Below are 17746 nucleotides of genomic sequence, written 5' to 3' on the forward strand. Positions count from 1 at the left end.
CCCGAGCCCACCAACGCTATGGGGGCGGGGGACGACACGGTGACATTAAATCCCACCCCCGTGGGCGGAGCCGTGGGAACGGGGCCCACGGTGGGGGGGAGCGCGAGTGGGCGGTGGGCGGCGTTGCCATGGCGACCGTGGGCGGCCGTGGGGCTGCGGCTGTGCGCTGCCACCGGGGATGAGGAGGGGACGAGAAGGGGCCCCCGAACCCCAAGGGACCCCGATGTCCCAGCGAGCACCTCGGGATGCCGCTGCCCCACGGGGCTGAAGGGGCCTTCGAGCGGGGCTGGGGACAGCGCGCGTCCCTGTGGCTGGGAGCATCACCACGGGCGGTGGCGTCCCCATAAGTGGCAGCACGTCCCTACGGGTGGCAGCGGCCCCACGGGTTGCGGTGTCCCCGGGGGGTGGCAGTGCCCCACAGGCAGTGTTGTCCTCATGGGTGGCAGCCTCCCCGTGCCCAGCCGCGTCCCCACAAGCGGTGGAGCCCCCACCAGGAGCGGCGCCCCCGTGGGTGGCAGCGCCGCATGAGCAGCGGCCCCCACCAGCATCCCCGAACCACTCGCACTCCCTGCGCTGGGAGCAAGGATTTATTGCAGCCGGGGGCAGCGGGGCGCCGCATCCCCCAGCCCCAGGCTGTGCGCTGGGCGGTCCCTGCTGCCCCCGGGGTTGGGGACAGGCGGGGACCCCGGGCAGGGCACGGCGTGGACGCACCCGCTGAGGGCGCAGTCGCCCGGGGCTGGGTAGGGAGGGGACGTGCACCCGCAGAAGCAAAAACCAGAAATATCCTCAACCACCAAAAATAATAATTATGTCACCCAACGAGCTCCGTCTATTCCTGAAAAACAACGGAGCCGTCGCCAGCGCGAGGCGAGGCGAGGAGAAGGGTCCCAGCGCCGGGTTGCCGTGGTGACGGGGACGGAACGCCGCGTCCCTTGCTGCGCCGGCCGTGGATGCCGGGGGTCGCAGCGCCGGGTTCGGGATCCTCCCCTCCCCGCATCGCCGCTCGGCCGCTTTTCTCCGGGGTCAAAACTGCACGGCGCCGGGGGAGATGTTGAACATGGAAGGGTCGAACTTCTGGCCGCGGAACGGGGAGCCCTCGGTGTCCCAGCCCTTCTTCAGCATCTCGTGCACCTTCTGCAAAGCGGAGCGGGCCCGTCACCACGGAGCCGCCCCACGGCCGTCGGGACGCGGCGCCGGCGCTCTGCCCTCGCGCACGGGGCACGGAGGACCCCCAGCAGGGACAGGACGAGCCGTGCTCCCGGCCTGCCGGCACCTACCAGCTCGTGGCTCTGCGGCTTGCCCTGCAGCTTCTGGTGGTAGTCGAAGGTGAGGCGGTCGAGCACAGCGTGCTCCTCCTCGTCCACCGTGGCCATGGAGCGCTCCTTGTTGATCTTGTCGATGTCGATCTGCTCCTCGCCCTCCAGGACGGCGTTCCACCAGTACTCGTCTCCCTTGTTCAGGTTGATCTGGGGACAACAGGTGGCTCAGGGAGTCTGCACCCCACCCTGGGGACGCGTCACCCCAAGCCCATCCTGCACCCCAAACCCATGTGCTGCCACAGGGACACGTGGCCAGGCCACGCCAGGGGACACAGCCGTAACCACGGCCCACGCAGACACTGGGACATCACTGCTGCTGCCACATCACCTCCAGCCCCGGAGGGGCAGCCCAAGGGAGAGGGGCTGCCGTCCCCGGGCCACCAGCCCACATCCCTGCTGCCGTGGGGCTGCGCTGGGCTTCCCGTTCTGCTGTAACTGAGCAACCATGGCAGTGAGGGAGATTTATGGCATCGGCCAGCGTCTCCGCAAAGCCAGGAGACGTAAGGCAGACAACGCCATGCGGGCGCAGCTCCCCAGAAGCTCTGGAGGGCAAAACGGGGGCGGCCATAAAGGTTCAGGAGCCGGGATTGGTGCAGGAGGGGGTGGCTGGGCTCCGTCCTCCTGGGGGAGCAGTGCTGGCACAACACCGCGCCGTGCCGAAGGCGACAGCAAAGCGCCTTCCATTGGGCCCAATCCTGGGTGCTCAGCCAGCAGTGGGCACAAGGAACGTGCAGCCATGGGGTGCGTGGCCACGGGGCCTCACAGCTGGCGCACAGCCCCACGCAGGGGATGCCGGGCATCAGCCCCATCCCCGTCCCAGCTCCTGTCGCAGGGCTGGCAGTGGTGGGAAGAGCCCCGCAGAGCTGCGGCCCGCGGCCCCTCTCCTCCTCCCACCCCACGCACAGCCCTCGCTTTATTTACCACGTCCTGCTCCCGCCCTGCTGGGAAGGCAGAATTATTCATTTCCTCGGCAGCTTTTCTGCGCCGTGCATCAGCGCCGCGCTGAGAGCTTCGCAAACAATCACTAATTAACCTCTGCGGCCCACCTCGCGCATGCGGGGGAGTTTACCGCTCCCCCAGATTCCAGGGGCAGAGAACCCAAAGTGGGGCTCTCTCCGAGGCTGCAGTCCCACTCTCTAACAGAAGCCTCCGAGCACCCAGAGCTCCTCAGGTGTGGGTTTGGGGTTTGGGGCTGGCTCGTGGCGTGGCTCGGTTCCTGGGATGCAGCGCTGCACCAGCTGCGCCGTGCCCTGGGAGGCGGCCATGGAAGGCGGCTGCACACCGGGAGCCCCGCGGGGCTCTGCCAAGGGAACGGGGCTTCACCACAAGGACAAATAAATCTTGACCTGATTACGCTGCGCTCCGCATAGGGAGCAGAGCTCTGCCCCAGCTCGGAGCCGCATGGTGCTCAGAGCCCCCCGCAGGAAGGATCGCGTGCCGGATGCCTCGCGCTCGGGTTGCACAGCTCTGCTTTGGGGCCGGTGGACGCCGGAGCTGAATGAAGCCAAGGGGCCGGGGCAGGATGGGCTGCAGCAGCAGGGCCGTGGCACCGCGTCCCCTCCCGTGTCCCTGCGTCCTGCGAGGAGGGGCCCAGGCCTGCGCTGCGGGTGCCGCGCTTTGCCACAGCACCGGGTTTCCTCCTGAATCCCAAATGCCGCGTCAGATCTGGAGGGACGCTGCCAAGGGATGGAAGTAGGACTTGGAAAAGCCACCTCTCACCACCTGCTTCCCTTCCGACATGGCAGCAGCATCCCCAGCAGCCAGCGGGGGACAGGAGCTGCTGAGGGGGCACCAGGGAACGCCTCCAACAGCGCAGCGAGGTCGGGGAGCACCACAGATTGCTGTTAACTCGGCCTTCCAGCTCAGGAGATGACGGGAAAGGCTTCAAGGGCTGCTCAAGGCAGGGCTGGGCGACAAAAGCCTGAGCATGGATAACAAATGTTGGAGAGAAGGAAAGAGAGAGGGAACGGGGGGAAAAAATCCTCAACAACGAAAATAATCCCAAAACGTGTTGTGCACAACACCCAGCAGAGACTTCTAAAAACGGCTCCCGCGAATCTATTTTCATCTCTTTTGACAAGTGAGCAGGCATGACAGCGAGGGGAGAGCACGGGGATGGCGGCCAGGGCTGCGGCGCCGAGCAGAGCGGGCAGCTCCAAAGCCACAGCCCTTGGGCTTCTGCCTCTGGGTGCAACGAGAGCCACAGCCATACTGAGGACACAGAGAAACGTGCTGAGGGCTCGGCCGGCTCTGGGAGCGAGGGGAAGGGAGAGGCAGCACGAGCACGGCTTCGTTGTGCCCCCGCCTCGCTGGAGGCTGCTGCCCTGCGTCCCCAGCACAGAGCTCACGTGTCCTGCAGGAAGATGCAGCCTGAGCGCCCAGCACCCTGCAGCACGCCGTGCTCAGGACAAACCAGCGCTCACACAGCGGCTGAGGCACCGAACGGCCGCGTGCCTCTTGCTGAATGAACGGGAAGGAGCCGCCCAGCGCTTTCGGCCACTCTGCGCACGGAGGAAGGAGACGCTCCGGGTTGAATTACTCACTCTGCTCCAGTTACCTTACAATTCTTCCAGCGAAACTTCATCCCACCATCAATATGTTGGCAGCCAGCTGGAGTTCCTCGCACCCCTGCGCTCGTGCTAATTTGAGGCCCTTGCCTTCAGCTCGGGTTGGAGATGGGGCGCTGCTCCCCACGGCCACGGCACAACGCCCCAAGCCTCGCTCTGCCCGCGCTGCTCCGCTCCTCCCCTGGCTGTGTAACACCAATCTCAGACACACACAGGACTGCCAGCGCCCAGACACAGCTCGTGTGGGGCCAGCTCCTCCTCAGCAGCGTTGCTCCTTCCCAGGATTGCACACATGCCCAATCCATGCCCAAAGTGGATGGTTTTCAAAAATTTCATGTTTGAAAGCTGCTGATTAATGACCCCATTGCCTCCTTCTAAACCTCCTTCAGATGGCCAAGTGAGCTGGAGGTGCTCTTCTCCCCCACAGGGCCCTTCTGGCAGCAGGTCTTTGCCCCAGAACATCTTCAAGGCCAGGCTGGATGGGGCCTCTGGCAGCCTGGTCTGGGACCAGATCTAGAGCTTTTTGCCCTGCCTGCGGCAGGGGGTTGGAACTTGATGGTCCACTGGGTCCCTTCTGACCCAAGCCGTTCTATGATTCTGTGATCACAGAATCCTGCCTGAGCAGGATTGCCATGCATTTCCCTCGGCACTTCTGCACCCAGTGGGATTCCCACTCAAATGCCACAGCACCTTTAGGTGCCCATCAACTGCCCTGCTTGTGACACAGGGCACAAGGTGAGCGCTCTGCCTCGAAAGGAACCGCTGCAGCTGCAGCTCCCCAGCCCTGAGTGCTCTCCTGGGGCAGGCAACAGCCCTGAGGACCTTCTGAGAACATCTCTGGCTGAAAGGAGAGGGCAGAAGGGCAGGGGTAGCAGAGCCGTGCTCCAGCACAGCCCAAAGCTCACCCAGGAGTTGGGCAGCCAGAGGATGCAGAAGATGCTTGAGGAACCAGGCTGATGGGCAGCAATGCAACGCCCAGGACAGCCTCAGTTGTGGAAACAGTCCAGCAGCATCACCCTCTGCCCCATTGCGAGAGCACACCACTGGCACCACAGCCAGCACTAATTCACTGTGGGGCAGCAGATCCAATAATGAGCTGCTGCTCCCAAATCACCTCGACGAGGAAGACGTGCAGAAGGCAAATAGAAGCAGCTGCACTGACTGCTTCCAACAGGACAGGCAGTGTGTCAGAACCCCGGGGCAGCATAGAAACAAGCAGTGAGGTTTCCCCTTGCCTGGCACACATGAGCTGCACGTTGCACAGGGACAGCCAGGGAAAGGCAGTGTGGGACGCGGCCAGCTCTGGCTCAAGCCTCCAGCTGCTCCCATTTTCCAGGCCAAGCACTGGGGAGCTGCAAGGCAAGGCGAGGAAAGGGCAGCCCTTACCAAGACGCACTTCCCTGGCTCCAGGCTCCAGAGGGAACTCTCCGTGTTGATCTTGTGTGTCAGCTTTCCCTCCATGAGCACGTGCTGGCTGCTCCCCTCCAGCACCGCCACGCGAATTGTGCTGCTGCTGATATCCACAGACACCTGGAAAGGCAGAGAGAAGAGCATCAGCAAGGTTCCTGCTCCATTTCCTGCTGCACTGCTCAGGCTGTGGGGTCAAGAGCACTCGTTGGGGATGAGAGAGAGAGAAGAACCATCAGCCTGTACAGAAGGAGGGTGGGAATCCCACTGCTGCCTCGGAGCAAACAGCTCTGAGGTGAAAGGAAACCTCTCCAGGGAGCAGCAGGCAGCACAGCCCTGCAGGGACTCACTCCGTGCCTCAGTCTCTCCTTACAGAAAGCCAGCTTGGAGGTCGGGTGCCCGTTTGCTGCACCCCAGCACTGAAGGGGGTACGGCCCTGCGGCTCCCAGAGCCGAGTGCTGCCCTGCCAGGCGGTCTGGGGCTTCTGAGCCAGGAGCCTGGTGTTACTCCAGCACAGCGGCAGCCCGAAGCTCCCCAGCTTTGTACAGCCCCCACGCCAAGGCACAGCCAGCACTGGGCTGTGGCAAAGGGACAAAGCACAGGACTGGCAGCAAAGGGATGTGTGTGTGTGTCACCACGGCTCGAGGGGACAGGGCAGCTCTGTCACTCCTGCAGCAGCCATACAGGGAACCCTGCTGCAACCCGCTGTGAGGTGACACGGCCCCCCTGGGACACGGCAGCAGGCTGCCCCTTGGTCGTGCTGCACAGCACCACCTTCATCCCCAGAGAGCCCCTCTGGTGCTGCCCCGCATGGCCAGGATGCGAGGAGCAGGGCTGGAAGGGGGGCACAGCTCGGGGCCCCCGGTGCTGCCAGCCCTCACCCGAGAGGAGGAGACTGCGGTGAGATTTGCCTGCATTCTCTCCCAGAGTTCCCCCAGATCTTCCTCCCGCTCTGCAGAGCTCATTTGAAATGTTATTACATTATCCATTACCTAGGAGATCTCCAGTGACTCACTGGCTCCACGCAGGCAAGATGCGGGCAGAGCCGCTCCAGGCAGCGACAGCAGCACGGCTGCGGGACCGGCAGCGCCCGGCTGAGCTCCGGAGCCGGGCTGGCGTCGAGCGGCCGTCACGGCACAGCCGGCCAGCAGTGCGCGGCAGGCTTTCACCCGGGCTTCGGACGTGAGCGCCGTGCCGCAGCCCCTCCACGATGAGGAATGTCACCGCCACGCGGATGGGACGCGCGGACCGGGCTCTGCTCAGCCCAGCTCCCCATCCCCCCTCACACACGCGGGGTCCCCGGCAGCAGGCCTGCGCCGAGCTCGCCAAGGTGACCCCCGAGCGCCCTTTCCGGGGGATTTCCGTCGGAGGGCTGCGGAAAGGGCCGCGATGCCGGCAGCCCCGGGGAGCCGCCCGAGGCCCGGCTGCGATTCCGCGTCGTGCCGCACAGCGCGGCGGCTCCCGCACGCAGAAACGGCACAGAAACCGCGCCCGCCCCCCAGCACGGCGAGCGCCGGGAGCCGGGAGCCGATCTCGCTCATCTCCTGCAAGCCAGGCAGCAGAGGCTGCCGGCCTGAGCTCTACTTCAGGGCTGGGAAGCGCGGCTCCGCGGCCCCTGCTGCGTCTCGAAGTGGATCGGGGAGGTGGGGAGCGGAACGCGAGGTGCCCCCACCGCCCCCTTCCCCTTCCTGCTCCACGGCCGCTCCATACAAGGAAACCTCCAGCTTACCGAGTGAGAAGGTGCCATAGCAACAGCCCGAATCGGAAAGTGTCAGGAGTGCCGTTCCGAGCAGCGTTAGAGCCGGGCACGCTCAGAGCCCAGGGGCCAGACGGGAGATTTTTAATCTTGCCTTGGCAGGCAGAAGCCAAAAAACTGATAATTTTTTTACAAGGCGAAGCTGTGTGCTGAATGCAGGGAACGCTTCTGTTTTGCAGGAGCCCATCAATAACGTGCCCCGAGCCCATCCAGCTTGGAAATCGCTTTGAACCGCCCTGCTCCGGCCTGTGACCCAGCTGGTCTGCCTGTCCCCTCCGGCTGGAGAGACGCAGAGAACGGCTCCGAAATGAAAACCTGCCTGCAGGGCGCCGAGGGGGCGCTGGGGGGAGGCAAGGCCCGAGCAGGACTGCGCTGCCAGGACGAGGAAAGGCAAACATGGGACGCGGTGCAGGATTAAATGTGGCACCGCGGGGCTCGGCGCACACCTGTGGGCGCTTCGGGCTGCTGGCAGCAAAGGCTCCCCTCGAACAGCCTGCAGGGAGGCAGCAGAGGTCAGGAAAGCTGACCTGTCCCAGCCCCTCGCTGCACCTGCAAGGCCCCCACAGCTCTGGGTGCCAAAGGATGGGGTGTGATGCCGGGATCTTGGCATGGGCACAACTCCCCAGCGTGTCCCCAGGCATCGTGAGTGCCATACGATAGAGAGAGGATGGAACATCCTTCTGGACACCCCCGAGCCCTTCCAACGAACAGCCTGGCTCTGCTTTAGACACCCAGTGGGAATGATGCATCTCACGGTCCCCCTGCTGTCCCCATGGCAGCCATCACCCCTCCAGCCCAGGCTGCTGCTGCCAATTACGCTCCGTTGGCACGCCAAGGAGCTGTTGTAGGCTGCAGCCGCAGTGCAAACCCAAGCGTGCTCATTTCAGCTGCCCTGGAAGCAGCAGAGGAGAACGGGAGGTGGGGGAGCACCGACTTCCCAAATGGAAAAATACAGCGAGAGCTGCGGGCTGGGAGCTGGGGAAAGCTGGGAGAGGTCAGACTCCTGGGGCCGGCCCTCCCAGCCCTGCGTGCGCTCCTTGAGCTTCTCCTCACCACAGCAAAGGTGGGGAGAAGAGGGACAGGAGAGGTGAAGGACACCCAGCGTGGCCACGTGCTGTGCAGACGGCTCTGAGATTCGCCCTCAGAAACAGGGTGTGGATTTTGGGTGGCCCTGCGCAGAGCTAAGGCTTGGGCTCTGTGATCCCTGCAGGTCCCTCCTGTCTCAGGATGCTCTGTGGTTCTGGGACTCAGCAAGGCGAGCGATGCTCCAAGCCAGGGGAAGCTAGCGAGGACACATCCCCAGTCCTTCCCCACAGCCTCAGGAGGAAGGCCAGCCCTGTGTGAGTGCACACAGTACGCAGCCACAGTGGGACACGGAGTTCTGAGAGCTGCCTGTGAGATTGCAGCAGGTGAAACTGGAGGAGAAAGCACAGAAAGTACAAAGCCAAGAAACCCTGCTGAGCAATGGGGCGGGAAGGTGGCCAGGCTGGGACTGGGGTCCCCACCACTGGAGAGCAAAGCACGACCACATCCTGCACAAAGAGCCTCCCTGCTCCCAGCACAGCTTCGCAGGACAGCCGGGCACTCCCAGGGGAAGACAGACACCAAACTATGAGCACTGCTTTACCTGTTTGCCTTTCACAATGTGCTTGGGCACAGGCACTTTAATCTCCAGGTCGCTGTAGTCTTGGGACCAGGCGTAGTTCTCCCGCACTGCCCCGTTGTAGCTGTCAGGGTTTGTCTGGAACTGCTCCTGTCTCCTGGGGAGGGAAGAACAAGTGAGGGGCTGAGCGTGGGGCAGTGTGGGGTGAGCAGGGAGGGTGGGAGCAGGAAGGGAGCAGAGCCTGCGCTCCAGCCCCCTGAGGTGCTTCAGACTTTGGGGTGCACCCAGGGAAAGGGTCAGGCTGACACCCCAGCACCCCTCACCTCACATCCAGTGAGGATGGCAATGGGGCAGGTGGGGCCACGGAGCTCGGGCTGCCAAAAGGTGCAGGACTTTGGGGATGGATGAGGAGAGATTTGGGGGGATCAGATAAGCAATCAGCAACACACCTCCAAATCCCCAACACACCTCCAGCCAAGGCATTCCCACCAGCCCCATATTCCTTCACCCCACTGCCGGCTGTGCACCGCTGAAGCCTCCTGGAGAGGGCTTGGAAATAAAATGGAGCCACCAAAGAGCAGAGCTGCTCTTTATACACACCCAGCCCTCGGCCCGGGGCTGTGGGGCTTTACATAAGGGTGCAGGGGCCGTGCATCCCAACACCCCCCAGCCAGGGGTGCGCGGCGGCGGCAGGCGGAGGCGGCTTCCAGCCCCGAGCATTACGTAATATCCACGGGGTTTAATTAAATTAGGCTCGGGAAGGGCCTGTGTGCACACACACCCGCACACCTCTTTTTTTGGGTCCTTTTGGGGATGGTTTCGGGGCGAGCACTGGGATGCCGCCAGCCCTACAGGAGCCGTGCTGGTTTTGCACAGCCTGGCCGCAGCTCCTGGTGTCAGTGGCACTGGGCGAGCGATGCTGCGGTGTTGGGGGGGGGGGGGAACCCTGCAAGCACTTCTTTCTTTTCTCTTTTTTTTTTTTCTTAGGAATTTTGGCCTTGCTTGGCGTTCACCCATTGGGTGCCAATTGCCATGGAAACGGGGTTGGCATGGCAGCACCGAAGCGGCGCTCGCTCTGGTTGGCTCCAGATGGCAGCTTCCAAACCGCCCCCAGACTGCGGGAGCCAGAGGGGCAGTGAGAGCCGGGCTCAGGCGTGGGGTTGTCCTGGCTCCTGGGGTGCCCTGGCTCCTGGGGTGCCCCTTCTCACAAGGTGCCATCGGCTCACAGGGTGCCACCAGCCCCGGGGGGCCAGGGGACACAAAAGGGCTGCAACAGCCCTTGCACGCAGAGCTCTGCATGGCCTGCTCTCTGCTCTCTCGCTGTGTGGCTGTGAGGGGATGCAGAAAGCCATCTGGGCACCAAAACCAGCTGGATGTCCTTCTAGTGGTTCCCATCCTGCTCTGGCACGATCCAGGACAAGGCGCTTCTGGATGTCCTCACCTTCCAGGCACTCTGCCAAGCACACGGCACTGTGGCTCGCAGACACACAGTGCTTTCACAGCTGCCCTGGGAGGACTCAGTGCTATGGAGCTATTTCCATGGGGAGACTGAGGCAGGGCTGCTCCGCGCTGGATCCACCTCCTTGCCTTGCTCTCCCTCTGTCCCTTTGCCCACTGCTGCGGCTCTGCTCTGCGCAGACCCCTGGCAGCACACCGCACATGGGCTGGGCAGCGGGGCTGAGGACGAGAGAGGAGGGTGAAAAAGCAGCAGCTTTAAAACCCGGGCTTTGGCACGGCGTGCACTCGGCTGCCGGGTGGCGGGGATGGTGTGGGTGGGTCTGTGTGTTCTGTCTTGTTCTATTTTTGCTCGCCATGTGTCATTTTGGGGGAGGTGAAACCTTTAACAATGCACCGTCAAGAAGCAGCCGATCTGTTTGGCGCTCCGAGGAGCCGCCCGTCCCCACGGCACGAGGCCACAGCGAGGGACGCGGCCGGTGCCCGGCTCGCAGCACAGCGGCGGCCCCACGGTGCGCCCCCCGTTTGCTGTGCACTGCTCCACGCACATTCCTGTCCCGTCCTGCGGGGCCGGCGCGGCCGCCTGCTCTCAGTCAAGGTGAATTATTTAGGCAGCTCGAAGGAAAACGTGTCAGGGCGGTCAGGCAGCGCGGTGCGGAGGGGGGAGAGAGCAGCGGTGGTTGAAAGAAGCGGGGCTGGCTGAGGGCGAGGCGGGTGACGTGGGCACGAGGCCAGGCCGAGCTGCCCCATAAGCAAAACCGAGGCTGAGCCCCTGGCTGCTGCCACCAGTTCCACAAGCACGGCCCAGCGCAAAGGCAAGCCTGTCCTGCCCTCCTCCTCGCGGGGCAGAGAAAGCAGAGGGGCACGGCACTGCCCCAAAGCACCCTGCAGGGCACTCGCACGCCAGCTCTGTGCTACGCTGCTCAGCCCTGTGCGATGCACCGCACCTCCCTCAAGCTCGAGAGGTAGCCGAGAATGGAAAGATCTCATTAAGTAATAATGAAGTTCTGAGCGAGGAGGGGAAGAGAAAATCAGGCACCAGGCGCCCGCGTGCCTAACCCACATAAGCACGAAGCCTTGCAGAGAGCTGCAGCGCGCCGGCCGCCTGCCTGGCATTTATTGCAGCCATCAGCAGCCCCGCTTGAGGCAGGAGCAGTTCTGCAGTACAGACTGCCAGGGGGGGCAGTGCCCGCTCTGCTCAGCAGCCAAGGGGGCAGGAAGGGCTGAGCACCGCGTGCTGTGCGTCCCGCCAGGCCGGGGCAGAAGGAACCGAGGAGCTTTCATGATGAATTTGATGGGGTTCCACCGCGCGCTCCGCTCCTGGAGCAACAGGTAGCTGGAGGTGTCAGCCTGAGACAGCCGCATCCGCAAAGCTGCAGGCATGGAAAATCCCAGGGTTGTGCTCTCTCTGCTGTTTTTGCAAGCGAGCCGAGCAGGAGCCTCCCCCCACCTCCGGATTTAACATTTCTCAGCACCAAAACATCGGTGTGTGGCGTTCGGTCTCTCTGGGTTTTGCTCCACTTAATTGGGTCTCCGGCAAGGCGCTGAGCCCTGAGGACCAGCCTTGCTTCAGCTCCACGCAGTAAACAAGCGCTGCGACGCAGCCCTGTCGGCACAGGGCTTCTGGGGGCCGTGGCCATAGGGCTGCACGTAGGGGTTGGGGGGGAGGAGCCCACATCCATGGAGGAAGGTGGGGAGAACCCCGAATCCAGGCGGGAGTGGGGGGGATCCCCAAATCCAGGTGGGAGGCTGCCTTTCCTCCCCGAGATGTACAGAAGTGCTACAACCCCACAACAACACCGAGCCTTGGGGCTGCAAGGCACTTCTCCAAATGGGGCTGGAGCTGGCAGGGCTCACGGAGAGCCCCAGAGACAGCCTGCGCCATGAGGGGCGGCCAACGCCACCCCCTGCACCCCCAAATCAATGGTCCCCACAAGCCAGGATGGCTCTGAGGGCACTTTCACCCGAATTCCAGGCCATTAGGGTGCAGAGTGCCCAGCACCTCCAGGCAATGCCTTTGCCACTCGACTCTACAGCTAAACTCCAAACTCACAGCACCTACCACATGCCAAAACCCAATTCCAACGCTCCCCAAGGCTCCCCACGCACGGCAGTGGGTGCGTGGCTCTGCTCCTGGCAGCCTGCAGCGAGGGCTCGCTCCTTTCCACGCTCCTGCTCTTTAGGGGAGCTTCCAGCCTTCACTTCTGATCTCCCAGTTATTTACAGAGCCATTCAACAGAGCCAACCTGCTGCCATTAGGGTGGTTGAAATGCCACCGCCAGCTCACAGGAGAGCTTTGGAGTCGTCACCAGAGGGCTAAATTTCACTACTGCTGGAAAATTTAGGTCAAGGACAGCAGGACGTGCTACTGGTAGGCAAAGTCCCCTCGGATCTCACTGCTGGCACAGAGCTCACACAGCCTTGGGTTGGACGGGTCTCCGAGGGACCGCTGCACCAACACAGCACGCCGGGTTCCATTCCAGCTCCTGAGAAAGGGGACCTGGCTGAGCAGAGCCCAGCGGCCCCACAGCCGGCAGCGCCTCGCTCCGTCCCCGGAGAGCAACGCGGTGCTAAAGCAAGCAAACAGAGCTTTCTTTTTTAAATAAGAATCAGGCACACGCTGTCCCCCGGCCTCCAGCCCTGGGATTTTCTGCTTGTTAAGAGAAAAATTTATAGGTTTTAATTTAGTTATTTTTGGTGCAGGGACCTAATTTTGGAGCTCAGTACCTTGGTAGGGCAACCAAAGCCCTGAGCGATCGGGTGCGTGACAGGGGAGCTGACACGGCGCTGCTGATCTCAGCAAGCACAGGGCTCTGGTTCCCCATCACAGCATTGGGAAACTGGGCCCCAATCAGACCCTCAGCAGCTGCGAGGGGCTCGTTGTGGACGCAGGAATGGGGCTGGGGGCACCTCGCCCCAAGATCAGCCCCTCAAAATGCTGCTCTGCCAGGAGCTGAGCTCCCACTGCTGCAGGAGGGCGGGCGGATTGAAATCATTCACCCCCTGTGTGAAGCTCTGTGCTCTGCAGGGAGGACTCAGCTCACAGAGGAGCCGGCCCAGGACAGCCCAGAGGTGAAGAAACGGGGTAGGAAGGGCAGAAGCCCACACGTGGAGCATCAACGAGCGAAGGCCAGGAGCACAGAGATACTCAAATGAGGCGGGGTGAAGCAAACAAGGGCTCCTCGTTTGAAAAGGAGCTGAAGGGGGAACGGGACGAGCAGCACGAAACTGCCAGCATCCAGGAACAGGGAGGTGGAAGCTGCAATGAGGTTTGTCGGGGCCGAGTCTCAAGGAAGAAAAGAAACCCACGAGAAATGCGGCTCCGAGGGCTCAGCTTGGCAGGCAGAGCTGAGGGGATGGGAGCCAACGCAGCTCACAGCGCTCGTCTGGTTCCGCTCCCCTGGTCAGCAGCAGGGCTGCAGGCCGAGCCTGGGACCGACGGAGCTCGCAGGGATGGAGCTGCAGCCCCCACTCCAACAAAGCCGTCCTCAGTGCCAGCACCTGCACTGCCCCTTCTCCGCGGTCCCACAACCTGAAGTGACAAAATTCCCCTGCCCAGCACCCTGAGGAGAACAAAGGCACACAGGGAACGCATCTCGTGGGCACCTCGGAATGAAAAGAATCCATCTGGGCTTTGGGCAAAGCCAAGCAGTTGCTGAGCTGAATGGGATCCATGGGACCGGATGGAAATTTCCCAGGGCCGCAGCCATGAACCAGTGCTGGGGGGAGGTGAGGAAAGGCTCTGCACCAGAGGGCGGCGGGCATGGCCCCAAGCTGCCAGAGCTCAGGGAGCGCTGGGACACCCAGACTTTGGGTTTGGGTGCTCAGAGCAGAGCAAAAGGTTGGACTTGATGGCCCCTGTGGGTCCCCTCCAGCCTGTGACGCTCCGTGGTGGACGCAACTGAGGACAGCAGGATCCCCAGCAGATGGGTGGATGCGTCGTGGTGCCGTTTTGCTGGCACGATGCAGGGCCTTCTCCTGCCCAGAGCACAGGAAAAAGCTCTGCAGGTCCGGCCGAAGGGACAGCGAAGCAGGTCGCAAACACGTTCACCCCTTGCCTGCTTCCAGCAGCTCTGTGCTTTCTGCCTGCTCACCACCTTTCTGGGGACACTTCAGCATCCTTCCACCCTTCTCTGTGAGAATTCCCTTCTCTGATAACAAAATCCCACCTGCTCTCTGCAGGTTCCTCTCCTGCCTCCCCAAACAGCACAGAGCTGCCAGCCTGGAGTACACGTGGCCCCAGCACCGAGGAGGCGCAATGAGGGGACACAGAGCTGCCACAGCCTCACTCCAGGCTGCGAGCAGTGAGGACAGGAGAACGCAGCCCAGCTTGGGGCTGGGAGCAGCAAGCATTGGGATGACAGGAAGCAGAGCGGCGAGGCCAGGCTGTGCAGTGCCACACGTGGGCTGCTGGGCTCTATTTTAAATGCTGCGTGGCAAATGTATGCAGGCCGGATTCCAAGCTGGGGGAAGGGGAGGGCGCTGGGTGGGGAGGTGTGCTGAGCTCGGAGCTGAGCTCAGGCTGTGTGGGACAAGCAGGATCGAGCCGAAACGAGCCAGGGAGGGCAGGAGCACGCGTGGTCCTCAGTGGAGCCACGGGGCTGCCCCACAGCAAAGGGGAGCCACAGCGCCCCACTTACAGGTGGGGAAATGGAGGCACCTGCCCAGGAATGAGGCAGCCACGTGCCGAGCACGACGCAGGCTTGGTTTTGCTCTTCCTTTCCCCTGCAGCCCTAAGAAAGCTGCTCCCATCCCAAGGCGCCCAGGAGCGCAGCGGGCTCTGATGGGAGCTGGCAGATCTGGGCTGGTACCTGCCCTACATTTCCACAGCAGCGAGGCTGACAGAATGAGCGAGTTTTTATATAGATTTGGGTGGCGATGGTTTGCTTTACCGGTTGAGGAGGGGGGGAAGGGAGAAGGAAAATGTTTTTGTTTAATCTCTCCTCTGCATTCTTGCTGCTGGCGCTGCACGTTATTCACGCGCCCTTCGCATCCAAACGCGGGGTTTTGCTCAGGAGGGCTGTGCAGAATTCAGCAGCTGGTTCAATTATTAACAGCCCGTCGGGGCGCCCTGGATGCCGGCTGCCTTTCGGGGGGCTCCGGCGCCCCCCAGCGGCACACGGGCCAACTGCACACAACCCGCTGCCCGCTCTGCCCTACTTGCATCCCGCAGCCGCGCTGCCCCCTTCCCTTCCCCAACCCGGGCTGGGAACACGCAGGTCGCAGCCGTGGCGAGGCAGAAGAGCTCTGTCGGCTCCAGCAGGGCTTTTTTTGGCTCGTTAATTCCGTAAGGTGTCAGACTGACGGCCCCAGGGACGATCTTTCCTTCACAGGACAACAGAACGTGGCTTTTCGGGTGATATCACTTTTGGCTTCTGGCTTATTTTTACCCCACACACGCAGGTCAGGTTGGTTGAGCTCAGCACAAGACTGCTCCTCATTCCCACCTGATCAAGTTGCTGGGCACCTTCCCCTCTCACTCCGTTCTCCTCTCTGTCCATTCCATCCCATCCCAGCCCCTCCGGGACCTGGGGCTGTCACACATCAGCACAGGACCCAAGAGCTTTGTGCCACCTCACCCTGGCAGGGAAGGGAAGCCGGCTGGCAGCAGCTCTCAGACACACTGGGAGGACTTTGGAGCAAGGACATTTTTGAAGCACGAGGCTGCTTAGCCCAGCTTGAAAGCCACTGACTCTGGTGAAAGAGTACATAAAGCTCTGTGCAGTGTCTGATGCAGCTTCAAAGCTGGCTCTGCTTTGAGCTGAAGGCTGGGCCAGAGACCGCTGCAGCTCCCAAACTGCGTGCACCCAATGCTGACGCTGGCCTTGCCACCTGCCCACATGGATATTTAGTGCAAGAGTGACCTGCAGAGCACCATCCGGCTCTGAGAGCTCCCACCACACACATGTGGGACACAGACCCCAAGTTTCCATGAGGAAAAGGCTGTGGGACAGCATCTGGATTTCCCAGAGCCACTGCGGTCAGCCCCCAAGAACAGCGACCCCATTGTGCACAGCTCCAGCACACAGAGACACGACGATTCCCCTGCCCTCAGCACAGCCAGGAAACCCCAAACCCCCAGCACAGAACACAGCTCTGCCTCCAACAGGGGATCAAACAAGCCCTCTTCCCCCCACCCTGCCAGTCCCTGCCAGCGGGGCGAGGAAAGCAGCACAAGGGAGAGCCTTACGTGGGCAGCTCGGCAGGCGAGGGCTGCGCAGGGGCAGCCGCCCCCGGGGGCTCTGCTGGCACGGGGCTGGCGGCTGCCGGGGTCGTGGGTGAATCCTGCAGCCCCTCCGCACCCCCTGCATCCAGCGAGGGCTCGGCCTCCTCCGTTGTCTCTACTTCGACCTCATGGGCGGCCGGGGCCACTCTCACCCTCTCGGCGGAGGCAGCAGCTTCCTCCTCCTCCTCCTTCTTGCGGAGCTTTGCCTCCAGCTCCCGGCGCCGCTTCTCGTCATCCTGCCGGGCCATCCGCTCAAAGACTTTGAACGCCTGCAAGAGAACAAAGCTGGCTGTCAAGGAGAGGAGGAGCACGTGCCTGGGGCCCTTACTGCTGTCCCTCCGGCTGTGGATGTCACACAGCCCACTGCCTACACCTGCACTCTTAGGAGAGAGACGAGGCCGCAGGGCTCTGCTGTCTCTGCGAGGGGCTGCCGGCTCCTCAGCAGTGCCACCGGTTGGGACACGCCGTGGGCAGCCCCCCAGGGCGGCTGTGAGCTCCCTCAGCTGGTGCAGATGAAGGAGAGCAATGGTATGTGGGGATCACAGCGTTTTGAGCCAGAACTGCCTGCTTCGGGCAGACAAAATGCACCTGGAGAGAGAAAACGCAGCTCTCCCCGTCCTGCAGCATGAGGAGCTGCGTGCCCAGGCCCAGCCACCCGCAGCGGGCGGGAGGTGACGCTTCTCCGGGTGACGCGGGAGGACGCTGGAGCAACGCTCTGCCGCCTCACCCCGGCCTGGGGCCGCGCCCAAGGGGCGCTCCGGGCCCCAACACCCACGGGAACGCGGCGACGGGCACGCGGCACCGGCACCGAGGGCGGCGAGCGAAGCCCGGGTACCTGCAGGGCCATGGCCTGCGCGGCGCCGGGCGGGAAGCCCAGGCGGTCACCGGGCCGCAGGAGCAGGCGGTAGAAATCGGTTTTGCGGTAGAGGAAGCCGAAGAGGACGCGCAGGAAGTCGTCCACGTTGCCGACGTGCTGCAGGATGCCGAGCAGCGCCTGGTCGTACATCTCGGTCAGCGCCTCCATGGCGGCCCCGGCCCGCTGCCACGGCAACCGCCCGCCCGCCCGCGCTTCCGGTCCGCACGTCGCGCCGTTTCCGGTCCGCCGCGCTGCTCATCTGCGCTGGGAAATGCGCCGCGCTGAGTGGTTCCGGGGAACGAGAGTTCCGGGCCGCGCCGCTGCAGCCCGGGTCCGCACCTGCGGTGTACGGGGAGCTCCGGAGCACCGCGTCGGGATCCTGCCAGGAACGGGGAAATTCTCCAAATCTTGGGGGGGTCCCAGGCGAAGTACTGCCCAACCTGGGAGCACTGGGGCGCTGCTGCGACCCTCCACTCTGGGATTACTGGAAGCCCCTCAGGTTGCTCCCCCAGCGCAGGCTGATGCCTGTAAATCCTCCCTATGCAGACCTCCTCCCG

The 17746-nt window shown here is 63.1% G+C and overlaps 1 protein-coding gene across 1 annotated transcript; it reads right to left on the reverse strand.

Moving 5' to 3' along the window:
• Positions 1-939: 939 nt before the first annotated feature.
• On the reverse strand, positions 940-17357 carry NUDCD3 (NudC domain containing 3; the record flags this gene model as incomplete). Its single annotated transcript, XM_079547473.1, has 6 exons — positions 940-1134; positions 1278-1466; positions 5273-5416; positions 8677-8809; positions 16298-16602; positions 17169-17357. The coding sequence occupies 6 exons, from the start codon at positions 17355-17357 to the stop codon at positions 1024-1026; spliced, it is 1071 nt and encodes a 356-aa protein (XP_079403599.1). The 3' UTR covers positions 940-1023.
• Positions 17358-17746: the final 389 nt, after the last annotated feature.

Source organism: Tetrao urogallus (genome assembly GCF_951394365.1).
Source record: "Tetrao urogallus genome assembly, chromosome: 27".
In the NCBI taxonomy this organism is placed as follows: domain Eukaryota; kingdom Metazoa; phylum Chordata; class Aves; order Galliformes; family Phasianidae; genus Tetrao; species Tetrao urogallus.